Genomic DNA, 27,692 nt, shown 5'->3' with positions numbered 1-27,692 from the left:
GTAGGAAACAAACCTACACGAACGGGGCAGGGAAGAAATGACCTAATAGTTAGTCTCTCTTCTGCTCTAATTTCTATGGTTCTGTGTTAAGAAAAGCTGTTCTTCCACACTGTTGTGAAAGCTTATGCCCAACAAGAGGGTTTTTCTTATTTCAAAAAAAAAAAAAAAAAAAACCAGTTCAGAATTTAACATTTAAGTTGCCATCATCAAAGGCAAGGACACTTTAGAGCAATTTTCCCTGGGAATAATACTTTCGAGATACAATGGAAAAGCGCTGTTTTTCCCTCATTCAAGAACTTAAATGACAGTAAAAGACTATGCTTCTAGTTTGAATTTTGTTTGCTGGCTACTGAAACTTAGGGTAACCTCTTCCATACCCCAGCCTGCTTATGATGCCAGTGGCATCCTTTGATTTTATCCAATGTGAAACCCAGTGTAGACAGCTAATGGAGGCAGTACTGGCCCAGAATGGAACTCTACTCGGTCTGCTGTTCTGATGGTCCCATCCTGCTTCAGTTTAGTTCAGTAGGGAGTATTTATCACATGCGTATCCTCAGCTAGCATAACATACACACAGAGGTATAGAACATCTAGTGAGTGTGTGCACAGGCAAGCATGTGATACAGAGGAGTGGACAGAGTTATTTGCATGTATAAATGTAAAAGTACATGTCTTTCTCTCTAGATAAATGTCTTTATTCATGCAGGATCTGGATTTTGGGGTCAAGACATAGAAATGGACATAAAACAGAATGTCAACTGAAAAAAATTTTTATGAACTGCAGTTTTTTTTTTGATAGTCACTACTGATTTGAAATGAAAGGATGCTATTTATCCTGAAATTGCTATAAGTCTAAAAGGTGTGTTTCCAATGTCACATATTCTGCCTTTTGATTTTAAGTTCAAGTTTGTGCAAAGATGGGCCTGCAAATGTGTGAGGGTGAGCATGCATGCACGGTTGGAGTTGAAGGCAGGTAATGAGAGGGAGGGAGTGACCCATTTAATATTGTTACCCACTTCCAAAAGTCCTGGGATTTTTAGGTGTTTTTCACTGCCAGGGAAAAGTGTAAGCCACACTTCTCACATTGATGTCAGTGGTTCACCACTAAAAACGAGTTTTGTTCTTTTTTTTTTTTTTTTTTTGTAGGGAGGACTGTTTAACATTTAGAACCTTAATGTTTCAACATTTTTTTCTCCCCCAAGGACTTCTGCATTACAGGTATTAAAACTTCACTCCTTACTGTAAGCAACAATGCTGAGTTTAGATATAACCTCTGGGATAGATTTATAAATGTAACTTTCCCCCCATTCCTCTTAAAAAGAGGCAAACAGTATTATTGCAAATAACCTTTAAGATAATTAACTGACAATGCTGCAACTAGCATAAAATCTTCCTTCAGGCGACACCTAATTTAAGTGTTACTGGCACAAAGTGGAGACAGATTGTGCATCACCACTGCAATATTTACATAGCAGAAACCCACAGAGCAGGAAACGCGAGGCTCAATGATGCACTAAATTAGGAACAACCGTACTCCAGTGTTAATTTGCTTTCCATTCTATCCAAATCTCAGGTCCAGAAATTGGTACTAACACATATACAACCTCCCACTCTTAAATGATTAAACCGGAGGAGATTTTTGTACTTTTTCCTCCCAAATTAAAATAACTTGAAATTTATTTCTTCTCTCTGCAAGAACCATTTGATCAAACTGTGTTTATTTCATTACAACTTGCTCTCATTTTGATCTAAAATTATTTTCATATGAATGCTGCATCAGGGTCTACAGAGTAAAACTAAACAGACTTCTATTTTCCCAAAGGCTGCTAATATAGTTTATGAAAAGAATAAAATGAGAAACTTGAGAGCCAGTTAGTGAAATATTTAGGAATATGGAAGGGGAAATTCACCTTAAGTGAATTACTCACTGATGAATATTGTTCCTCCTAACCCCACGTACAAACTTCTCCCCAAAATACTATGAGTTTCTTAAAACCACTCAAATATACATAGATATTTTTCATTCTTCCCCACAGTATTTTAAACACCAGTTTCACCCAAGGCATTAACAAAACATTTACCTTTCCTAATTGTTGATGTTCTTTAAAGGCGGCAATCAGTTCTTCAGCCCACTTAATTTTTTCAGGGGAAGGAGAAAACTGCTCCTGGACCACTGCAATTTGGTTAGGGTGGATCACCTGCTTACCTACGAGAAGATTAATAACACCGGAAACACAAAACAACAAACAGATGTTCAAACAAAATGTCTCAACCACGCCAGGCTACTGAATGCCTCACAAGACTGTATGTAAAATAACTAATTATTTTTTAGAACTTTTAAAAAAGAAAATAACAGCAATTGGGCAGGCTTTTCCAGAATACCACATAAGAACAAATCCAACAATGGGAGTAATTGTGTTTCCGAGCCTATAGAAATGCCACCTTAGTGTAGATAATCTCTCATTTTTAGTTACAGGTGGATTCACCAGGCAGCCCGTTGAGTAACTGCTTTGGCTGGAACTTTAAAGGCTAATGTCTGCAAATTAGGGTGATTATTTTGAATTAAAGTAGAAAAAAATTACATGTTAATTCTTTCAAATTGTGTAAGGTCTCTCTTGCTTATTTTGTACCATTATTCCACCTTCAATAATTTCCTTTAAAAGTGGTCTGTTGGTTTTCATAAAGCTTACAGAAGCAGACGTTACACCCATATTAAAATCAAACAGTGTATAACAAGAATATATTTAATTTTCTTTTTTTCAGATGAATATAGTATATCCCTCCTAACCACTAACAGAAAATTGGATTTCAATGAAAAAAATTTTATTTACCATAGTAAAGTGGAAGGCAGATTTTATTTGAACACTGTGGTCTCTAGATTACTCCATTTAAAAATATTTAAATAAAAAAATTACAGAAAATTTCTCTATCAAAAAAACCACCCCAAATTTTCCCTTTTTGCTTATGGAATGAAGATTAGATATTTCTCCCTATACAGATTCTTAGACACCCCAGAAGAAATTTTATTTCTGTAGTACTAGCTTTAAAAAAGCTGTATTTAAGGATCTTAAGTAAAAGCATTATACAAGATAAGAGTCATAGGATTCTATGAAATCATGCAGTCATTAAAAAAATAATTTAAAAATCAAGGAAGAGTAGAATCTAATAAGGTCATTAATAAAATGCAAACATAATTTAATGTTATAATGATGATATTATATTTTATTACATGATAAAATTATGGACATACTTGGTTCTTTAAAAATGAATGTATTCTTCATGATAATTTACTCTGCTAAGTATATTTGTTGGTATATCAGTTTGCTTTGCTTCTGAAATAGCTGTTTTAGCATTTAGCCAGTACAAATTGTATCTGTGATATATTATAAAAGATCCATTCCTGTTACTGTCATTATTCTGTCAAAATAGAAAAAAGAATAATGTTTCTAAAATTTGTTTTAGTATTTTATGAAAAAGAGTTGAAGTGAATATATAATATCTTTTCTTTACAGTGGCATAATTAAAACATCCTCACATTGCTATTTTATTCTTATCTGTCAGTGTACTAATAAAACATTAAAATCCTGTATAAATAAAGATGCTTTTAGTTATCTGAGGAATAATTTCTGGGAAAAAAATAACATCAGTGATGACAAATGAGAGTTTTTTTTCAATAATAGACACTGAAATTATATCTAAGTAATCTAATAGTTGTTATAGTATTATTAATAAAGGATGTCAGTTATGGTAGTCATTTTGTACTAATTGTTAGTCCTGAATTTTATAATTTATGTACATAATTTACACTGATGTGTAAAAAGCCAGGTTTCATGGGAACTTCTTGGTACAGACACCATAAATTGAGAAGCAAAACTAAACTATTTACAATGCTGTGAAATTAATGATGGCTTTCAAGTACCCATATTTTGGTAATGAGGCTAATTTTAAGATATATGTTAGGTTTTAGAAATTTATGAACCTCCATATGTGAAGTTATCTCCATTGAATCTTACATATCCCAACAACTGAACATCAGACTTTAATGCCATGTGGGAACGAAGCAAATATTTTATACAGAAGAGTTGTTATTGACAAGTTACTGAGAGGGTGCAAAATTGAAGACATTAAAATTTATGACCATGAAATCCTTTTTACAGTACCACTTGATATATCGTGCTTTAAATCAATACCTGTCAAGTCTTTTAGGTAACTGTATGATGGTGTCATTTTTGTCTTCTACAAAAGACTGCAAAAAAGAAGAAAACCCATAGTGCTTCGTATTTATAATCTTTCTTCTCAGCATGTAGTACTGGAATAACTGTGATGACTAAGTCAGCTGTTAAAGCTTTATTCCAAGATTTATTTTTGGTTTCTTTTTATAAAAATAATTCCTAAAGTTAATAGTCACTTACACAGCCAATGCATTGATTTAAAATCAATCTACATGGACTGTGGCTCAGTGAAACAATGACTACAGAAAAAGAAACTATAACCTGCTGTTTGATGCATGGCTAACTTTCAAAAACCTACAACTTGTTAAAAAAATCTAATTTTTAAAAATACAGAAAATTCTTATAGCACAGATCCTTATCAGTGTTATGGATAACATAATACTCCATTGAATTTTAAAACTTTCAACCAAAAAACTAGGGTAGAGTATGTATCTCTCCTTTCCTTTCTCCCTTCTTTCCTTCATTATCTCCTTTCTTGTACAAAGCCAAAAATATGGCAATTAAATGACAAATAATTAGGACAAGCAGATTATGAGTGGCCTAAAATACTCATTAAAGTATTTATTGTTTAAAAATACTACAAATAATCTCATACCTTATTATCAGATTAATTACCTTTTATTGGTATGTAGAAATATAATTGGGACAACAAAGACCTACTTTCTAAAAATTGCAAAATGGCTACAAAGTTTAGCTTCCTACTTACTGATTTGTTCACTTGAATACATAATGGGCACTGTACTCTCTGTGTTCTTCATTCTCTCTTCCTCCCTCCAGCTTCCTTTTTTTTTTTTTTTTTGGTGACTTAATACTCCCTGTTGTTGAGAAACAATAGTGCCAAGTCCATAAGCTCCTCATGCTGAGTTAGGCACAGTCTAGAAATTTAAATTTGATTTGAAATAACTTGTCTTCTACGATTGCATTAGGGACCAATTTAATTCAGTCCTGTCTCTTGGAGAAACTCTCAAACTCCCTTATAAGTTCTGGAGCAAACATTTGCCCCAGAGGAGGCAGAGGACACCCAGGTTATCCTGAGTGATGGTGAGAGAGGCCCCCATCAATCCAGTGTTTTCTATTTTTTATTGTATTAGTGCCCATTTCAGAGCAACATCTGGCTGCTTGGCAGCCAGTGCCACATTTTCAGACCAACAACATCGGAGTCTATTAGATAGATTTCACAGAGTTTTTCTCCAACTTTTCCATTTGGGCCACATCCTAATGGGTCATTGGAAGGAGGCAGGTGTCACAGGCCACAGAGACAAGGACAATGCCAGGGATTCTGTAGAGGGACTCTTTCTTTCTCAGTCACTATTAAATGTAGGGAGGATTAATAGCTCAGATGATTGAGAAATAGTTCTAATAGAGATCATATTTATTTATTTATTTAACAAATTTGAGGAATCACATTTTATTTTAACTCTCTATGTTAAAAACACAAACACAAAGGTCAGAGCTTTAATTCTAATATAACACTAAAATTCTTCCTTTAGTCTTTCAGTTTTACTTTGACTTCAAACATCATCTATTAAGGTATCTTTTCCATTGAAGGTCACTTTATGAAATATTTCTTTCAGTAACCTCTAACAGAACACATTTCAAAAGTATTTACAAAAAGAATAGCATGGATGCTTGTCTCTTGTCCTTATTTTTCAGGTGTATTTCTGATCATGACATTCTTAGGACTTGCAGGAGAAGAACAAGTAAGAATAAAAGAGCTTATGGTTTGTGTGTGTGTGTGTGTGTGTGAGAAACTGCAGATATGTTTGTGTATAGAATCCTAGTGTAGTTTTTCAAAAAATAGATTTCTGTTGCAAAAATACAATTTTCAGTTGCTCCCTGGGCTGCTGGGTATCTGAGTGATCAGGCACACCAATCAACAGATATGAGCCTGTGTTCCAGGACCGGATTTCCAGGGATCCGCTGATCTCAGTGGTAGCCAATGCCCGTAAGTGTCGCCAGGTGCACAGACACTTACTGGGAGGTGGGAGAGTAAGGAGGGGCTTGAAGTGGCAGAAGAATAAAAAACTAGTTATGATTTTTAAAAAAGGTCTCACCAAAATTTTTTTCAGAAATAAATTAATATTTTGAGTATCTGAGGAATTTTTTATTACCCATTATATTCTTATTATAGTCACGTCTTGAGTTCACTCAAAAACACTTCTATAATGGCCTCATCCCTCCCCACGTGTCAGCAAAAATTTCAACAAAATAAATACTTAAGGGGACAGAAAAAAACTGGTAAGTAATATTAGGAGAAACTAAAACAAGTTCTTTTTTAAAAAAATGTATATAAACTTCAGCTTTTTAAAAAAAACTTTAATTTATTTTGGCGGGGGGAGATAATTAGATTTAATTTTTAGAAGAGGTGCTGGGGATTGAACCCAGGACCTTATGCATGCTAAGCATGCAGTCTACCACTTGAGCTATACCTTTCCATAAGTGCTTTGTTTTTTGACTTGTGGAGCGAAAGACAGACATGACAATTTGGTTGGCAGGTTCTTGTTATGAATAACTTTTTCATGTTTCAAACAGTGAAATAAGTGTATGAGATCTGGATACATTAGATACACCAGTTCCTGGTTAAATTTCTATTTTTCTGGAATGTTTGCTTAATCTAAATACTAAGATTATCATCTAAGACATCATCAAGAATCATACCGGTAAATCCCATTGCAGCTCCTTCTCTCGACTGCCTGAGAAGCCCCTCTCCATCCCGGAAGTCGATGAACACCAGATCTATGGCCTGTAGACCGAAGGCCTTGGCTACAACAATAATCTTTTGTCGGGCGTAGAGAATATCTTGGGTTTCCTTACTACTTGTTGCACCTGAAAATGGAATGTTGACAGAGAAAGGAGATGTTAACTTTGGAGATGTTAACTAAACATTTATTATAAAAACTCAGTTTGTAAAGACATCTGTCTCTTCCTGTGGACTGCTCCCCAGTGAAATGATGACTCAAATATAAATGAAGAGAGGGATATGTGGAGACAGAGTTAAATCTCACGTGTCTCTTGATCATGCAAGGCATCTTTCCGTACAATTACGTGCACGTGCATTAAGAAAAGGCCCCTCCCCCATCTCAGGAGACAGATACAAATGACATGACAGGTCACAAAAGACTCCTGGTATATTTCTTCCTTCTTGCCATCGCTCAGAAAGTGTCAGTTCAAAGACAGCATCAAAAAACGTGGTCAAACAGCTGTGCACGGAAATAGTTAACTTCCCTCACTGAGCACAGAATTCATGTGCTGTGGTTGCAATACTGTGTCATAACTGAGGTTCTGAACCAGATACTGCAGCTTCAGTGTGGACGGAGAACATGGGGAAATGAAACAACACTCATTTTGAGAGAAGCAGAGTGTCCCCTGAGCTGTTGGATACACAAAAGTCTCCTGGAAAGACTGGTATCAAAATATGTTCCTTTTTCCCCTGGGGGCAGGGAGGGCGAGAGTGTCACTATTTATATTTGGACCATGACACTGCTCAGGGAAAGCTCCTGTATTCAGGTCACTGGGGCTGTGGTCCTGAAAACGCTTTGTGGCCTTGGCCTCTTTTCTAGATGCACTCAGCAGCCTCTAGTTATACATGGGCCCAGACCAAAGACATAGTGCCCCAGGGATGGGGAAGATCAGTGAAAACAAGCCTACTATCTCAATAAATATTTAATAATAAAGGCGTTCTGAAATATATTTTATGGGGAATTTAATACCTGTTTTAAATAATATTTATATACTACATTTACTGTAGAAAATAATTCATTAAAGCAATGTGAAATTGCCTTAAGTTTGTGTTAGAACCCTGGACAGCCCTCAGACCAATGGGCAAACAAAATATTTAAGCAACAGAGAGGTTGTTCACATAATGCACTTATTATGAACAAAGTCTACATTGTATATACCTGAACATGTCTGAGGCTACAACAGGCTTTTTATTAGTTATTTTATACATGAACAGAAGTGATGACATAGTCTTCTGGAAGCAAGACAGTTATGAGGGGCCCTAAATTATCAGGAAGTGTTGCCCATTCAGCTGAAAAACCATTGTCCTGGTTGGCAAATATACACTGTCATGTAAACGTCCATTCTTGAAGGGGGAAAGAAAAAACATATACACAGAATGAGAAGAGAAACGTGTCTTTGACACCTATGCTGGCTCGAAAGTCTTCTCCTCCAAAAACGACTGCATCTAGAAAAAGACCCACTGGAGGCCCGGTCTTTAGTGTTTCTTCACACACCGCCTGTAAAAGAGCAGAACAGAGCCAGATCTCACAGAGATGCACGCATCAGAGGGGAGCAGCATGGTACACTTCAGTGACAGAAAGCTGCAACTCTTAACACAGTTTGGCTGAAAGCAGTCTTAAAAATGCACCCCAATTCACCCCTTTCGATAGGTATTGAATCTTGTCCAAGATAAGTCTGTTGCATATATTTGTTTTGCTTAATGAATTACATATAGTTTCATTATTAATATAGATACAATCTGATCACTAGAGAAACCTTCAAGTTAACTCATTTTGACTGTACTATAAGTTATTTCTATTTTTCGAAAATTTGTTTTTGCTTTCAGAGACCCTCCAATAATATACATAAAACCACAGGAGAAAATGAAAGAATTTTTAAATCAGACTAATTCAATTATTTGCACTGGGATCGAGATTTCTTAGTAACTGGTCTCAGGATTAAAGGCATACAATACAAAAATCAACTACTCCAGAGGGGAAAATAAAAATGCAACAAGTCAGCCAAGACGTATTAATAAGCACCTTGGACATTTCTATGTGAAAATAAAGATGAATAACAGCCATCTTAGACATGACTGTGACTCTACAAAGGTGGAGATTCAGCATGCTAATATATATGGGTGGGGAAGACATGAGGAACCGGTGAGGATACTGTTGTTTAATTTCGGGGGCGGTAAGTGCTTCTAAGTATATTACGGAATAGAATGGTGAATCAGCGCTTAAAATGAAATTACTGTATGAATCTAGTTGCATCTAAGAAATATGCCTTGATTATATTCTTGGAGTTCTGGGGCAGGCCGGAAGAATTTGTGGTTAGTGGTATAAACATGCTGATCACGAGGCCTGAAGCAGCCCCCCAAACATTTGCACTCTGCCCCTCCTGCACGGTCCAGTGGGTCTTAAAGTTTCCCCTCGGAGCGTTTGCCCACGTACTCTCTCCCCAGCACAGTTCAACTATCTTTCTCTGTTTTTGTTTTAGGGATTTCTTCTCTCCTGCCCTTTGAGATGGGGCGCTACAGTGGTGTTTACAGCTCAGGTAGAATATGAGGCATATTGTTTTGGAAAACAATTTAAATGACCACTGATAAATTGGAAAAACAAGCTAGCTAAGAACTTAAGGCAAATAGTTTAATGCAACCATATAACAGTGAAATGCTTGGCTCAGCTAATCCTCCTGAATGTATCTTAGGAAACATTTTATGTTCTAATGTGGCAAGTTGAAATAACATACTACAAATTATTGTGTACACTAACTCAAAAATAGTAACCTTATCTATTAGACATTATAATGTTGCTACAAAGAGGCCTGAAAATTTCCCAATAAAAGGCAATTGTTACAAGAGAATAACTGAAAGTTAATTCGTAACAGTGACAAATTTTCATGTATATTTATTCTATAAATGTAATAATTCACAGCAAGAATTTACACAATGATTATTCAATTAAAATTATTACTAGGACTATTTCATTTAAATATTTAGGACTGGGAAGTTTTCCCTTGCTATTTAGCCAATTTCTTTGTTTTCTAAGATGCTCACAACATGGTTTTGGATTATTATAGATAACAAATGGTGCCCAAGGTTTACTTTGCTTATAAGTCTTTCTAGAAAAATATTTTAAGATGTTAAAATTGAAAACAAAAGTTCACTTTAGGTAATAAATAAAATACTAACCTATTAGCCACATTATGGTTTTCTTACCTTAAAATTGAGCAAACCCATTGCAGTTTCCACAAAAGGGATTAAATTCATAGGTTGTTCAAGTTTTCGGCCTTTCAAGTAGAACGAAAACTTGTCTGAAAACTAAAATAAAAAGTGTCATAAGTGATTAGTGGGGGGAAGATGTACAATCACTGAACTGTAGACACAGAAATAGTATTGAAGTCTTTGACCTGAGGAAGTAATATCCCAGACCCTTTCGTCCACACAAAAGTATTAAAAAAAAAAAAAAAAAAAAGGAGGAAAGACCAAAGAAAAAAGGTAACAAAGTTCCCACCAAGCTAAATAGCAAAACACCAAGCACTGTAATTTTTTTTTCCTGAGGGAGCAATTTGAGGCCTAGGACTTAGAGGTGGAAGGAGAGACTCTCCAGTTTAAACGCTTTCCTTGAAAACAGATTTCCTTAAGCCCTCTCGCCTTCACTTCGTTCAGTGCCAGTGGCAGGCCTCTAAAACAATGCAGGCTTGCTCTACCTGCCATTCTGTTTTTGTTTCGGACCCAGCACGGACATCAGTGTAACTGTTCAGCAGCCCTCTACATGGAATCCATATTATTCATTATAGCAACACTACCCTTTGTTCAGAGGTTTTTCTTCATAATTTTTTAGCTTACCTAGGAAGACCTTAAAAAGGAAGTTTAATTCTTTGAAGACCAAAGCTCGCCAATTTTTTCCATGAGACCAGTTCACAGCTAGCTCTGTGCTGCCAGTGGGGTAGCCCAAATTCCAAAATCTATCATCTGGAAACATACAAAAGCTCTTGCACAGATCTCCCCCCACCCCTTTCAAAGGGGAAAAAAAAGAAACCCCACCACACTCTAAATTGTAAATCTATTATGTCTATCTAGATCTAATAAGATGTGGGGAGATAAAACACACACACACAGGTATGATAAAGATATTTTTGTAAATAAAGATGAAAACATATATATCCATTTTAAATTTAAGGAATATTCAGCCATTAATGGATATCAAAGGAAAAGGGAATTTTAATCATCTCTCCATTCAGTCTCAGTTGGGTAAATCATATCTAAGAGATTTGCATAAATATAAACCATCAAAGACTTTTCATCTTCAAAGGGGGTTTCAAGACCCTATAAGCTTTGTACTGTAATCATCGCAGGTCACCACCCTGCAGGAATAGGGCTGCTATGGCAACATAAAAAAACTAATGCTTAAGGCTTAGCATAATATTCTGACTAATAGAAAGGAAACTCATTTTAAAAGCTGGCAGCCTATTTACCAGAAGCAGGATTAGAGGTGTTATTTCCCCTTTTAGCTGCCCCCTCCTTGCCTGTGCAGCCCCCTCCCCACAAAAATCTAATCACTGGGATCTTTAAAAAGCTTTTGAGCAATTTGCAGTAACTTTACAATTAGGCTAAAATAAATCACAGCTTTCAGTAATGAAGAATTATTCTCAGTTGCTCCCACTGCCCCCTCCCTTACTCCGACACCATCACCATCACCTCCTTAGTAACTTTGCAAGGGAAGGAATAACTCAACCAAAATAGCAAGAATGAAGAGAAGGCTACAATTTAAGGGGACAAAATGTATAGCACTCCATGAAAATGAAAATAAAACATAATTCATGTCATATTTAAGCTAGAAAATTGGTAGTAAAATATTAGTGGTTTTGGTTAGTGTTACCTATGCAGTGGAGGAATTTTTTTTCTCATTAAAAAAAGACTTGCAACATTACTTGCCCCATTCTTTGTGATAATAGTTATAATCAGAAAACCTGTAAAGTTGAAAACTAGGTAAACCCTTTACAACATCTATCCTGTTCCTAGTGAGAAAAGTCCCTGATGCCTTTTGTTTTTAAGCCAACAGGGGCATTTAAAAATTAAATATTCTAGCCCATCCTCCTTCTCCTCCTCCCCTTCTTTCTTAAAAAATTGCACTAAGTACTACACAAAAGGTAACTAGTGGAGAAGTTTCAATTAATTTTTTCAAAAGGAGACGATTAAATGTTTCCGGCCTGGTAAAGTGTTCATTTCAGCGAGGTGGAGGGGACTGGGGGGGCGGGTGGAGGAAAAGAAGGGGGAAAATCACAAAGAGATTGGGGAGGAGATGAAGTAGCAGGGCTCAGCAATTCTTTCAATTCCAGTGCACACCCAATAGTGTGTTGGAAGAATGCACCCTGTTCGGGATTTGTGGGAGAATTGTCCCACGACAAAGGAGGCAGAGTCACGCTTGTTATAGTCCAATAAGCCGTGCCAGTCAAACAAGAACCCACACTAGCGACAAACGGCCAGCAAGAGATTCTCACACAAAAGAAAACAAGGAAGCCCCTCTTTCAGTTGTGCATCAGGCTCTGGGTTTTATGCTTCACATAAATACAAACGGAGAGGAAAAAATAAACAGCCCCAAAGACTTCTGTTAACTAGAAATCCTATTTAGGATTTCGGTACGTTCCTCACATCCAAGGATTTAAAACAGTGAACAGAAGCCGTAGCTGAAGGCTGGGGTGAGTCCTCCCCTCTTAAATGAGGGATAATAACGGTGATAAATAGGCATTAGCTATGAAACCAAAAGGGAACAGTGACTTCAGATTCCAGTTCAATCAACTGAAGACACATTCGAACAGGGCAGGCACCCTTGAGGACATGAACCTACTATCACCAGGATCTCCCAGCTTCTGAGGGGCGACCTTGATGAGGAGAACTCCAGTTTAGAAAGTAAATAAGGGCCCTTGAACTCTGGTCTTTAAGAAGACTCCAACGCGGAGCTGTCCAACAGAAAAATAATGGCTGCTCCCTATGTGATTCTAAACTTTCTAGTAGCTACATTAAAAGGAGTAAGATGAAACAGGTGAATTCAATTTTAATAATAGGTTTATTTAATCCAGTAGATCTGAAATATTATCATTTCAACATGTAACCAACATAAAAATTGTGGAGATAATTTACATCCTTTTTTTAGGGGTGGGGGTGCTATGAAGTCTTCGAAGCTCCATGTGTATCTTACACTTACAACACATCTCAATTTGGACTTGCCACATCTCAAGTGCTCAGTAGCCAAATGTGTTAGGAAGCCAGGCACTGGAGAGCACAGATCTAACATATCTACATGCATGAAAAAGGTGAGCAGTTTCCTTGGGTACCACAGCTAGTACTCAGTGTATCACTTCAGTTGAAGCCACAGCCTTAGACATCACCCCAGATGTGGCATCAAAATCACCACCTTTCCCAGCCTTCCAGCACCTGGGTGTCCCGGGCCCCCTGCCCTGGAGTGGCACAATGGAACTGTATTTTATTCAGCCGAGATCTGCAGAGTCATAGTAACCTCTAAATAAAACCTAGCCTCCCTTCGGGTCCACAACCTCCCTTTAACAATTAAAATAATCATAGTAGAATTAGGCCCATTTCAAAGTTTTCTTAAGTAATTTGACATGCCAGGGTTTTATTGGCTTAAAAGTCTGTCATGAAACAAACACACCTGTCAGCAATTTAAAAAGGACGAACTAGAAAACTGTTCAGGAAATAATATCTGCGCTAATTAAAACCACTAGTTAAAAGCTTCCTGTCTCTTCCTCTAGTTGCCCTAAGGAGTGACCTTTTCCTCTCCTCTTCTAGGTTCGTTTTTCCCTTTGTGGCTAATGCGTTTTCGCTGTCTGTAATGACTTCAAATGAATCTGCTTAAGAGCCAAGCACATCACTGCTCTTCCAGGTGGAGGGTTAAGGCCTGGCCAGTGTAGTCTCGGGTAAGCTGGTTTCCAGAGGTTGCTCTGGAGGAAGCTGTTCTGTCTAAACCACAGATCTGTTTGGGCAACAGAAGCATCATTTCAGTAAAGAGCTGTTCCACTGAACACTGAGGGCAACACCAGGTTCTCCTTGTGTGAAGGAAATGTTCTTTGGGGCCCACTTCTTTTGCTCAGTTCCCTTCCTCTCTGCTCTGTGTATGCATTCTCAAAACCTGCAACATCCAAAGCCTTTGTTTCTGCTACTCCTTCTTAGCCATCCCCAAGTCTTTAATGAAAGCAAAGCATGAGCTACTCACCCACTGGATTTCTTCAGGACCTTCCACCTTCGGGAGCATGAGGCTGGAAGGCAGGACCCGGGACTGCAGGAGGGCCTCCAGGTCTTTTTCGGCCAGACCACTGGACACTGAGTTGATTCTCACACATTTTTCAGTTGCGCCCAGATCAAAGTCTTCGAGAGTTTTTACTATTCTCAATCGAGCTTCATTCTATAAGTGTAGATAAAACATATCTCCTAAGTTTATTTATCATTGATAGAAAACACAATCAAACCATCCATGAAACTGCTCTGTGGATTCAGAGTCTGAGCACCATTACTGTATCTATTATGTCCACCAAATGAGTGGCATTTGAAATGAGTCATCCAATCTGATGGGCAAGTAATTGATTTCTAGACTTGATTCAAGGTGACGACAGTGAGATGAACACCACTATAATGCATGTTGGTGAATCTCGGTCATTAGCATTACTTCCTAATTGAAAGCGTAAAATAATGAATAGGTGGCATTTACTGAGCATTTACTAAGCACCAGACATGGTGCCAAGTGCTTTACCTTTATTTTCTCATTTAATAAATACAGGAAACCAGATAACATACGGATAATGGTGGTCTTGACTGTAGCATATTCACATTAGGGAAAAAATATAAGGATTTGTTTTTCTCTTTCCACATGCTTCTTGCTTTTTTATTCACTTAAAAAATTCTTTTTGCAACTGAGTTGAATCTTGACATTCAATTAAGAATGCGCTCACAGGAAATGACACTCCACACTACAACAAAGCTCTAACTTATTCAGATGGAAGGCAATAATACCACCAAGAAATCCCTTCATGAAGTGGTAGACAAATACATTTTTTTCTTTGATTTGACAGTCTTTGGTCCACAGTTAAGAAAAGCTGAAACGCTGAAAGTCTGCTTTAGTATTTGAATTATCCCCAGAGAAACTGTATGAAACCAAACATGTAATTTATTGGCTCTGAGCTGGGGATGAAGGTAGGGCAGGGGGTGGGGAGAGGGGAGTGCACTGAGGGGGGCAGGGGGGCTGGAATTGGGAGAAAGAAAGCACTTGGGGTCATTACTTCCTGCCAATTTCAGTTTCAAAAACAAACTCCTCCAACTTGCCAATAGCCCTCAACAAATTCTCATTGTCAGAATGAACACTTATCAAAAGTAGTTTCATTTGGGAAGGGTTTTTATGATACTAATAAAACTTTAAAGCTTCTCACTGCTGATGAAGTGGTTTGGAAAAAAAAAAGTCCTAACAATGTACAGCCATTTGAACAGCAACACTTACCTAGAAAAATAGCAAACCAAAGCAGAGAGGAAAAAGAATCATTTAAGCCAATATTGAGACTAAGTCCAATCAAGGAGACGAGCCAGGACAGTAGATTTAAACCAGACGGATATAGGTCTATGACCGGGTGGAAGCAGGGAAGGCCTCCAAATGTGGTCTGAGTTAGACGGTGTGAGGAAACCAGCTTAGAGCTGTCAGGTCAGATGGAAGCAGAGTACCGGTGTAGGAGCAGTTTAAGACAGCTCTGCGGAATCCTAACTCACTGAGTTCTGACTGCCAATAATTAGGCCAGGCTTAGACAACGGCAAGAGAGAGCACACACTAGCTCAATGGAGGGAAGATGCAGCAGCCAGTGGCTTGGTCCTACACCGTGCTGTGGGCCGTTCCACAGCGATGAAACGCATCCACTTGCTCTATCATGCCCTCTTGCTATGATCACTAAATAGGAAAATCCTGAAGGTGAAGAGCAGAAGCCAGCTCAATAGCATGATTCCAAGGATGCTTCCTACGTAAATTTAGATCCACGGCCTCAGAGAGCCTAGGATGCGCTATGCTCCGTGTAGTGAAGCACAGCCACAAACTCGGGATGGTCCAGCTTGGAAACATTGTGACTTCCAGGGTTGCTTTCAAGAGCAGGTCGGGCTTGTAAAGGGTCTATTGGGACAAAGTGAATGGAAAACGGAAGGGAACTAACTAGATCGTTTAGGCTGAAGTACATTTTAAAACTTGAGTTATTTGAACCATCATTTCCATCCTGCAGTTTAATCTGCATGCGCGCTCAAGGACACAGGATCCCTGGCAACATCAACTTCCTAAACTGTTAATGTTGGTGTCAAACAAAATCTGACTTCTAAGCTGTTTTGCTGTTTCACTTGGATTTGGAGGGGACTGTTTGTTCAAAGCTCATTTTCTAAACCTGTTTGTGATTTTTATCTGAAGTCAGATTACCATGGTTTCAGCACATTCTGGTTTACTTAGTAAAATTTAGCCCTTGTGAAATTGGCTGCAAATGAAGGACCCCATTCCAACTTCAGGCATAATCTGATTAGTACTTTTAATGTTATAATAATGAGCAGTGAATACTCAGCATTTTATTAGACTTTTTTTTCCTCTTTCTGGCTCAGAATTAAAACCAAGCTCTTTCCACTTCATCATTCTGTACCTTTCCAAAAAAAGATGACGGCTTTGGAAGTATATTGCCATACAACACTCTTACTAACAGGCTGTTGCTTGTGGCAATTTACATAAACCAAGTGTGCATCCCTCTGCTGTGTCTCCCCAAATATCCAACAACTTCACTGAATTTACACCAACCAACAAGAATGTTGATTTTTTTTTCTTTTTGATATTTTAATGGTGAAATATGTTACTGTGCTAGCACACACACCCATACCATCTGTTGGGTGAGAGGAAGGCAGTTTCTAAGAACAATTAAGTTTAGTTCTGAGTGTTCAGCGAGAGAGAGCCACAGTCCACCAGTTGTGAAAAGAAAGAAATTCTGTTCATGCTGTTCTCTCTCACACGTACCTTATTTCTTGCTACCGTCTCTCTTACATCGCTCTCATCTCCATCACCTCACTCCCTTCACTCTTTCAATCTCTTTTTCTCTGGCTGCTGTTTGGCCCTGACCATTCCTCCAATTTCCATCTCATTAGGGGGATTAGTGAGACTCAGCCTGGCAGACACCACCTTCTCAGAAGGGCTACCCAGGTGATCTGCTGAGATTATTGGGAGGTAAGTAATCCCTGGAGAAAGAAGGAAAAGGAAATGAAAGCAAAAAGAGGCCACTGAAAAACGACTCTTTTTTTCGTGGGGGGTCTCTTACATTCTGGTCACAAAATGGGTTGTTTAAAATGAGGTTTAGAGAAACTGCATTCTAGACGCATTAACACGACAGGATGGCCTTGGTAAGCATTTCTCAGTACAGAATGAACTTGTCCTCCTAAGATCTGACAACCTGAAAGAGGGAACAATGAAATCAAGGAGCTTCAGCGACAGTTACATTAGATTTTTTGCGGAGACTAAATACCATCGTGTGTTCTAATGTTTGATTCCAGAGGCGGGTTTTGCAGAGGTCACAAAGAAAGTTGGCATGGATTGGAATCTTCCCAGGCCCTGGTTTAAAAGGTGGTGTTACTAAAGTTCCCACATTCAATCGATATTTCGTGCCATGGGCGGCTCAGTGCAGTGGACCAATGGCTAATAAACTTGTCCTTATACATAAGCCACCGTATTATGTGACTCTGTCTGGGCCAGGAACCAAGGCGTGCTATGATTTCAGAGATGGGGTTCTTATCACCTGGGGAAGAGACACGCTCTGCTGACGTAAGAAAGCGGATAAATCAACCATCACCAAGACCTGCAGACTCCGAAATTAAAGGAGAAAATACGCGTGCAGTTGGTTCAATTGGCACCCATTAAAGCTAATAACTAATCATCCTCACAAGTTTCTAGCTCAGAATGATCAAATCTGCAAAGAAAACAACATCCGTCCGCTTTTACACTCCACTGGAAGAGGTGGTCCCTCGCGGCGGGGCGGCACAGTCTCGCCATCTGGAGAATAAATCGAGTGTGAAGTACAGTATAGTTTGGGACCAAGCTCCGTGGCGGCAGCTCAGCAGTCAGTTCATTAGTTCCAAACTTCCAGGGATTAGAGCAGCATCAATTCTACTGTCGGATAGGAAGAGACAGACAGGACACGAGATTCAAGGAGGATTGTGACAACCAGGAGAAGCCCCTTGGGCTTATTTATGAAACTACAAAGTATAAACATACCCAAATAAGTGCCTTAAATAATAGCATTATTACAGTTTCATAACATCTGAATTAACACCTTTCTCTTCCTCCACCCCCGCCCCCCAAACTTTGTATGTTAATATACAGTTGTTTTCAGAGGAAATTGCAAAGACGACCCTGGATGCAACAGGAGCAGTGAGAGAGCCATGCGGCCGAAAAGAGACTTGGTAATTAAGAAATACGAAAGACTTTCTAGGCTCCAGGGAGATGCATAACTTCTGTGATTTTTGAAAGTGAGCAGTTAATAGTTTCATCCTACAAAAGGCAAATCGCCATGCTACATATTCAAAACCACTAGTGAATTCTGTCATTTCTGAGTCTGTCCATCTCATTCCCCTTCCATTTTATGTAATTATGTCATCATTTTATGTAAAATGTCATAGGCATGGAGTGGATCAAATCTGGGGCAGAAGTCTTTGATATGAGCACCTATACGAAAAGTGTTTTGTGAAACTTTTGGGATCGTTTGGTTTAAGATAAAAAATTCTGATGAATTGTTCCATTTAAGGATCTCCTTTTTCATATAACTTCTCTTTATACATGTCTATTAAAAAACAGAAGTGCCTGTGTCATAAACATGTTATCACTAGTATATTATTATATTTTTCTTACAAATGTATAAAAATGTATTCTAATCACAGAGACTGTTGTAGTGACTGCATTAGAAAAGAAGACAAATTCTCACTGATTATTACAATCTGATAGTGTTTCTTTAGGTAAGGTGATAGTGTTAAGTTTTGTATCCCATTGTTTTTCCCACATTAAAAAAGATTTAGGTTTGCCTATTTTTGAAAAAAGAAAATCTATAGCAATATTGAACATACCATGAGTTAACTGGTTTAAAATTTCATTCACTGATAATACCAAAAGCACAGGTAACAACAATAACAAAAATAAATAAATTTGATTTCATGAAAAATTTTAAATGTTGTACATCAAAAAGCACTATCAGGAGAGTAAGAAGGCAACCCACACGATGGGAGAGAATATTTGCAAATCATATATCTGACAAAGGAACATATATTCTGAATATATACAGAACTCCTAAACCTCAACAACAACAAAACAAACAACACAATTCAAAAATGGGCAAAGGACTTGAACAGACATTTTTCCAAAGAAGATGTACAAATGGCCAATAAGCACAAGAAAAGATGCTCAATATTACTGATCACTAGGGAAATGCAAATTAAAACCTTAATGAGATACCACTTCACACCCATTAGGATGGCTACCATCAAAAAAAAAAAAACAAACAAAAAAAACACGCACAAAAAAGGTATAGGTGCTAAAGAAAATAGTATGGTGGTTTCTCAAAAAATTAAAAATAGAATTAGCATGTGATACTGCAATTTCACTTCCGGGTATGTACCCAAAAGCAGCAAAAGCAGGTCTTGAAGAGATTATTTGTACACCCATGTTTACAGCAGCACTTTTCACAATAGCTAAAACCTGGAAGCAATCCAAGTGTCCACTGACAGAAGAATGGATAAACAAGATGTGTTAAATACGTACAATGGAATATTATTCAACTTTAAAAAGGAAATTCTGACACATGCTTCAACATGGATAAACTCTGAAGACATATGCTAAGTGAAATAAGCCAGTCACAAAAAGACAACTACTGTTTGATTCCACTTATACGAGGTGCTTAAGAGCAGTCAAAATCATAGAGATAGAAAGTGAAGTGGTGGTGGCCAGGGGCTGGGGGGAGGAGGGTGGGAGTTATTGTTTAATGGGTACAGGACTTCAGTTTTACAAAATGAAAAGAGTTATGGGAATAGATAATGGTTGGACAACAGTGTGAATGTATTTAATAACCACTTAGTGATACACTTAAAATGGTTAAGACAGTGAATTTTCTGTTATATGTATTTGATTACAATAAACAAAGAGAAAGAAAATTCATTTATTGATTTCACTCAACAAATGATTATACCCCAGGCACTCTGTTTGCTCTGAAACCGTAGACTCGGTAGAGCAAGTTTCTGATGTGTTAATCATGAAAGATCCTTTAAAATACAGGTTTATTAAAATGCCAAATCAACTTTCATTCAAAGGACTAAGAAGGTTCAGGATGTGCATGGGTGGGCACACTGGCGTACAAACAGCTCTTTGAGTTTCTGTTTTCAATTTTGGGAGGTATATACCCAGGAGAAAGAATTGCTGGGCATATAGTAACTCTATGTTCAGCTTTTTGAGGATCTGCCAAACTGTTTTCCACAATGGTTGCACCATTTTACAGTCCCATCAGCAATGTATCAGAGTTTCAAATTTCTCCACACCCTTGCCAACACATTACTTTTTCCTTCGTTTATTTGTTTTTGACAGTAGCCATCCCAGTGGGTGTGATATGGTATGTCATTGGGATTTTGCTTTGCATTTCTCCTAGACTTATGATGAAGTCACGTCCTGATAAATGCATCATAAGCTGAAAAATATTGTAAGTTGAGAATGCATTGAATACACCTAACCTACTGAACATCATAACTCAGTCTAACCTACTTTAAATGTGCTCTGAACACTTAAATTAGCTTATAATTGGGCAAAATCATCTAAACATGAATATATCATGTAATTTGCTAAGTATTGTACTGCAAGTGAAAAACTTTCAGTCAGTGAATGAGCAGAGAGAGTTTGCAACTGAATCAACTGTTGACCCTTGTGATCATGTTGCTGACTGGGAACTATGGCTCGCTTCACTGCCCAGCATCATGAGAGAGGATGGGACCACATACCACTAGACCAGGGAAAAATCAAAATTCAAAGTATGCAGCAATCCCACTCCTGGGCATATATCTCAAGGAAATTATAATTCAAAAAGATACATGCACCCCAGTGTTCACAGCAGCAGTATTTACAATAGCCAAGACATAAAAGCAACCTAAATGTACATCAACAGATGACTGGATAAAAAAGTTGTGGTATATTTATACAACAGAATACTACTCAGCCATAAAAAAGAATAAAAATACTGCCATTTGCAGCAACATGGATGGACCTAGAGATCATCGTACTAAGTGAAGTAAGCCAGAAAGAGAAAGAAAAATACCATATGATATCACTTATATGTGGAATCTAAAAAAAAAGGACACAAATGAACTTATTTACAAAATAGAGAGCCTCACAGACATAGAAAACAAATTTATGGTTATGGGGTGATAAGAAAGGATAAATTGGGAGTTCAGGATTTACAGATACTAACTACTATATTTAAATAGATAAACAATAAGGTTCTACTGTATAGCACAGGAAATTATATTTAATATCTTGTAACAGCCTATAATGAAAAGGAATTTATATATATATACATATGTGTGTGTGTATAACTGAATTACTATGCTATATACCAGAAACTAACAAATTGTAAGTTGATTACACTTCAATAGAAAAAAACCCCCCAAAATTCAAAGTACAGTTTCTACTGAATGTGTATTGCTTTTGTACCATTATAAAGTTGAACCACTGTAAGTCAGGGACCATCTGTACTGTCTTTGGAGAAATGTCTATTTTAGTCCTCTGCCCATTGGAAAGAAAATGGGCTGTTTGTCTTTTTGTTGTTGGATTATGAGTGTTCTTTATATATTCTACATATTAAATCCTTATCAGATATGATTCACAAGTATCTTCTATTCTGCAGTTTGTCATTTCACTTTCTTGATGTCATTTCACTTTCTATGATACACAAAAGCTATAATTTTGCTGAAGTCAAATTTATCTATTTTTTTTCTTTTATAGTTTGTGCTTTTGTTATCATTTTGAGATCCCTGCCTAATCCAAGGGCACGAAGATTTACACCCATGTCTTCTTCTAATAGTTCTACTATTAAGTTCTTCTAATAGTTTTAACTCTAACATTTAGGTCCTTGATATATTTTGGGTCTACACATTTGTATACGGTGTGAAGTCAGGAGGCTTGTGATATTTTTATTTTGTGGTTTCAGTCTTCATCTCTCAACAAAATACAATGAAAATTCCCTGGGAAGAAAAAGTCAAGAGAAAAGAATGGGCTTACTGCCATCAGCCTCTTCACGCGGCTCTGCCCTAGCCCCTGCTGGGGAGTGGCTGGTGTTGGGCTCTCCTTTTGCCACAGTCCCATCTACCACCTTCCTCTTTCACCTGTTTCCCCACCTGCTACTGCTGAATTTTCCTCAACTGTATGTGACAGGCCTTGTGTATGGTTTTGTTTGTTTGTTTTTAGGACCTTGCAAGACTTCCCCATGAGCCTCTGAGGGACCTCAAACCCAAACCTACAGGAAAACGTGGAGCTAGTCCTGAGAAGATTTCCTGTGTGGGCATAGCTACATGTGGTTTTTACATTTCTTGTTAATTTTATGACTTCATAGTGGGGCTTTGAGGTACACTTTGCACACAACTCTTTAAAAGGCAAAGTATTTGCTTACTAAAGCTTGTGTAGCCTTTCTCAATGCCAATAGCCACCACCAGGCTCAGATTTGACTGGACCTCTGGAGTCTGCAAGTTCATGGCTCTTCCTACTCATTATTTCCTTTGTTCTCACTCATTGCTTGTTCTCAGCCTCAGAAGGGCAAAGTTATTTCTGTTTTCTAGCAGGGTGCCAGAGGCACTGGCATGAAATTTGCTCCAAGTGAGACAATCTGAGTGAGGAACGGGGTGCTCTGGCATGCTCTCTTCTGAGGGGGCCATTAGCCATGTCTACATAATGGGGAGGATCCAGAGGAAAACTGAACAATGTCATCACTCATTAGCTGTTCTATGTACTTGAGGCCAAACCACCAGGTACTTGAAAACATTTAGATACCTGATAGGATTTGTCCTTTAAAAAAAAAAGTGTTTGTGATTGTGAAAAGAAAATTTCCTGAATACTATTCTTACATTCTGCCTGATGTCCCTGGTCTGGTGTAATTAAAATTTTTTAATGAGAAGGAGAGAGATCAATCACATGCTATCCACTGAGCTCAGTGCCAGGGACAGGTATGGGGGGTAGGGAAAGATACATAAATCACTCTGTACTGATACATGCATCAACAGAGGAAAGTATCATCTAGTTGTGGCACTGAAAGGCCCACAGAATGAGAAGTGAAATAACAGGTCCAGGCAGTGGAACAGACAATAGGGTCATGGGACTCAGAGGCAGCAGAGGGAGCACCTCAGGCTGAGACGGGAGGCAGAAGAGGTGAGGGTTTCAATAGGTGCACTGAGGAGGGGGGAGCACCCAGCAGAGAGCCGGTAAAGGGCAGGGGCAGTAACAGTGAGTGAATAAAAAGGCAGATGATCATATGAGATTAGGGAGGGAAGGTGCCAGCATGAGGAGATGGAAAGAAAGACAGGAGATTCCCAAGCAAGCAGGGATGAGCCCATGGTTTAGGAATACGAGGGCTGAGGCCCTGTTCCTTTGGGAAAGGACAGGGTGATGGGGGATGTGGGACAAGAATCACAGTTCAGATGAGGAAGTAGCTTCCACAGCGGAAGCTGCCTGGTGCTCAGGCCTGGAAAGGGGGAAGGTCCACCCCACAGCCCCTCAAGCACTAAGTGGAGAAGGTCCCTGCTTGGGCCCGTCCTGGCCACGGGCAACTTCCCCATCCCTGGAGCACAAGCTTTTATTGCAAGAGGGCCTCCAGTCTCAGAGTTACTCTTGTTGTCTTTGGAGCGGGTGTTTGTACGCAAGTTTCAGACCCGTGGGATTCATAGCACCGTACCCTGGAAGCGAAACAGAAAGTCCACGCAGAGTGGGACGGCCGGCCCACCTAGGTCCCTGCGTCCCGGCCCTCTGACAGGGTGAAGGTGGCTCCCTTCCCACCTGGTGCAAAGCACAGCCCCAAGCAGAGCTGCCCTCTCCCCCTTGGCTTGCTCTATTTGTGTCTGGCGACTTCTCCGGGTTCGAGGAGTAATTAACTGTTTTGGTTTAAAAGCCCTCCTGCTGGGTTGCAGTCTGCGTGGGAGAATAAAAGTAAACAAGCAAAAGGGAACTGTGTCATCAAAGAACTCTGCACTTACCTTTCTTCATTATAAGGATAAAAACGCTGCCATGTGCCACAGGCATCATGGATTCACCCACGCAGGCAGGGCCATGGGCCTTTCATGCTTCTTTAACAGTAAATCAGGAGTGACTGGTTCATAATGTAATGAGGCAGCCTTGCCATGGTTCCAGATATCCATCAGGTATCAGCCGTGTCACCTGTCCTGGCTTGAGACGTTTTACTGGGAAGCTCTCAACATATTTTGGCTGATGATTTACTTCCATTACCTCTCACACCAGTGGTGAGATATACTGCCAGAAATGGATTCAAATGGTCCCCTTATTGTATCAAGAACCAGTTATTTTTTTTTTTTTAAAAAGCCAAAGCTTCTTTGCTTCTATGGAGGAAAACGTTTGTTTCCCTGCCCATCACCAAATTTTGGAGGCAAGTCGGACTGCTTCTCTCCGAGGCTGCGCTAAGGTAGGTTATGAAGGAGTTGGGCTGCGCCCACGGTGCTGCTGGGAAATTCCTGTCTGTGTGCCAAGTGCTTCAACAACACTTCGTTAAGGTGCTGACACAAAGAATCTTGTCTCCGTAAGTAGGAGGTTATAAAAGCTTACAGACAGAGTATACATGTCTAATGATAAGGCACAAACAGCCCTGCAATTAAGCAAACCAAGCTGACAGGGACCTGAGCTAGCGGAAGGCTCAAGGCCTTGACTTCTACTCTGGGCAGGAAGCTTTTACCCATGGCAGAGAGCATCCCAAACAGGATTCTTTCTATTCCTTAATGTTAATTAGTCTTCCCAGCAGCCATGAATGAAGAAATCAGGTCACTGAATAAGCTCTGTGATGGCACAAATAGAACATAAAAAAGTAGTCCTTATGGGACACTAAACTGGATCATTTTTTCGCACAAAATGCTTTTTTAAGGTAGGTGAGGCTTTCAAACTCAAAGGAATTTTAAAACTCCCCACACAACATTACCAGTTGGTTCCACTTTTGTGTATTTTGATTTGTCGCTCAAATATACATTCATAGCCTCATTTTATAGGAGCTGATAATTTATTTTTCATGCCTTGTTTGTCTTGCTTCCTAATTATTTCCCAAAGAAAGCGGTAATTAAAAGAAGACCCCATTTCTTTTAGGTGGCAAATGTACAGGTATTTTAAAGGGTAGAACTTTCCCACCTTATTCCTTATCCATTTTTAGTGTAAAATCAACAAGGAAGAGAAAAGAAAAATATAATGTGTAAAATGGAAGAGTGGAGGATAATGATGGCCATCAGAACATTCTATTTTTAAAAAGGCAGATTCTGCGCTTTGAGAACTAAGGTTTAGGTACAGAGAAGGGCCCTTCTCAAGGACCCGGCCACCTGGAGGCTCTTCTCTGCTGACTGCCACAGCATAGGCCACAATTCCTCTGAAAACAGGTCCTGGGAGACAGTGGCAGAGCCCAGAGTCCTCTTCTCTAGCTACGGACACAGACCTTCTGTAATTAAATGTTTTCCTCGAGAAAATGCTAATAAAACAATGCAATGGCAGGCACCACACTCGGTCTTCATTGCGTTTTACACCTTTTCCTCTTGCCAGCTCTTCACACAGACTTTTTCCACGGCTTCGTTCCTTCGCCCGTGCCAGGCAGGCTCACTGTGGAACCACTTGGGTTTTCTTCTCTCTTTTTGTGCCCAGTAAATTTTCATAAAGCATTTAACATGAGAACAAGCAGGTTAATTTGCCGTGCCGGTGAGCCAGGCTCTCGGAAGGCTCCCCGCAACACTGTCATGTTTTGGCGCCAGAGTCAGAGGCCTCAGTCCCAGTGGCGAGGATGCTTGCCAGAGCCTTCTCTGTGCAGACACCAGGTGTGATTTAACATAACAGACTGTGTGGACGCTCAGCGGCTTCTCTAACCCATGCGTCAGAAGCAAATCACAGTCTTTGTGCGAGAGGAAGATGAAAAGTCTCATGGGCTAGAAGTTCTGCCAGGAAAGGCTTCTGGACAGAGAAGAAATGGAAAATCACCCTATCTTGCAACAAACACCTGGTTTCAGGAACGCTGAGGTTCTTCTTCGTGGTATCTGTACCTTGTTAAAATCCCCTGTCATATCACACTGCTCTTTTCCTCTAACAACAGGTAGGCAATGAAAACCAAAGCTTTTTTTTTTTCATATGTGAACAGAATATACAAAAAATAGAATTACAAGGAAATTAAGAAACTCACTGAATCCAGTCTTTGATCTATACCTCGTCAGTTGCTGAACCAGGCATGAAGCCCTGGTGGACACTGACTTTGCACGCTGATGCTGTAGGTATCAGCCTTCACAGCAATGATGAAGGTGGCGGAGGAAGGCCCAGAGGGAAGAAGCCAAGCTTGGTGGCCAGCACAGTGTAGTCCCGGGGGTGAGAACAGCAAGCTCCCCACAGACGGCAAGCTTAGTCAAAAGGACGGGCCCAAAGCAGACGTACAGATCGCCCTACAGGGAGAGTGGCTGAGGTCACATGAACATGATTTTAGGACAAGCTTAGCAAACACAACTGCTGGAATTAGCAGCCTTTTTGTCCAGACCACTACCACAGGGCAATTTAATGCTTAGTATGTAGAGTTAGTTAATAGAGAGGACCAGTGGTGTCTGAATGCTGAGCGATACAGCTTTGGAATGAAGTCTGTGTGCGCAGACATTCAAAATCACCCGAAAGCGATGACGTACATGTACACACAGTTCAAAGGGCTTATGTCTCATTTGTCCTCACAGCAGTGCTGAGGTGTAGACAGGGCCGGTATTATCCACGTTTGCCTGAAGAACATGGGGGTTATAAGACTGAACTTATCCCACAGCTAGTCAGCAGTCAAGACGAGGAAGAACTTACATGTCAGGCTCCCAGTCTTGCGCGCTGTCTGCAGAACTCCTCTTTGTATCTTATAGAGTCTATGATTTACCCAATAGCCTACAATGAACTATTCATTTTCTGCTTACACTCAGTAGAGGAGATTCTGTGGATGGCTACCCGGAACCCTGGCTGATAAGGGGATCATAGACATGTGCCTCATACCATCTGTCCTTTTCATACAATAGGCAGGAAACATTTTATGTAGGGGATAATCTACATAACCATTTGCTATGAATGCAGAGTATTCTATTGCATGGACATGTCATAGTTTATCTAATCAATTCTCTAATGATTAAGATGTAAATTTTCCCTGATTTTTTTTTTTTGCTATTAATTAATTTTATTCAACAGATATTTACTGAATACTCGTCACGTGCCAGGTACTACTTTAGGTGATGGAGATAACAACTCCCTGCCTACACAGAACTTATGCTCCTGTCAGGAAAACAACTAATAAGCAAGTAAACCAATAAATAAATGCAGGCTGTGAAAAGATCTAGTAAGGGAACAGAACTTAGTAATGAGGGGAAGATGCTTGAGATGAGGTGGCAAAGCAGCTTCTCTGAGGATGTGACATTTGCCCTGATACCTAAAAGATTATACACAA

At 39.1% G+C, this 27,692-nt stretch overlaps 1 protein-coding gene across 3 annotated transcripts in view; it reads right to left on the bottom strand.

Moving 5' to 3' along the window:
• Nucleotides 1-27,692, bottom strand: part of CLYBL (citramalyl-CoA lyase) — a 206,800-nt gene that overhangs the window by 21,751 nt on the left and 157,357 nt on the right. For all 3 annotated transcript variants that reach the window (XM_015242699.3, XM_072976488.1, XM_015242700.3), the window contains exons 3-7: nt 14,189-14,377; nt 10,174-10,275; nt 8,377-8,470; nt 6,891-7,058; nt 2,082-2,206 (exon numbers count right to left, since the gene is read on the bottom strand). In XM_015242699.3, the coding sequence (XP_015098185.1) occupies nt 2,082-2,206; nt 6,891-7,058; nt 8,377-8,470; nt 10,174-10,275; nt 14,189-14,377 (678 nt within the window). The remainder of the gene's footprint in view (nt 1-2,081; nt 2,207-6,890; nt 7,059-8,376; nt 8,471-10,173; nt 10,276-14,188; nt 14,378-27,692) is intronic.

This window comes from Vicugna pacos, chromosome 14 (assembly GCF_048564905.1).
Source record: "Vicugna pacos chromosome 14, VicPac4, whole genome shotgun sequence".
NCBI classification, from domain to species: domain Eukaryota; kingdom Metazoa; phylum Chordata; class Mammalia; order Artiodactyla; family Camelidae; genus Vicugna; species Vicugna pacos.
The sequence above is the reverse complement of the archived record's forward strand: the minus strand, read 5'-3'. Positions and strand labels throughout refer to the sequence as shown.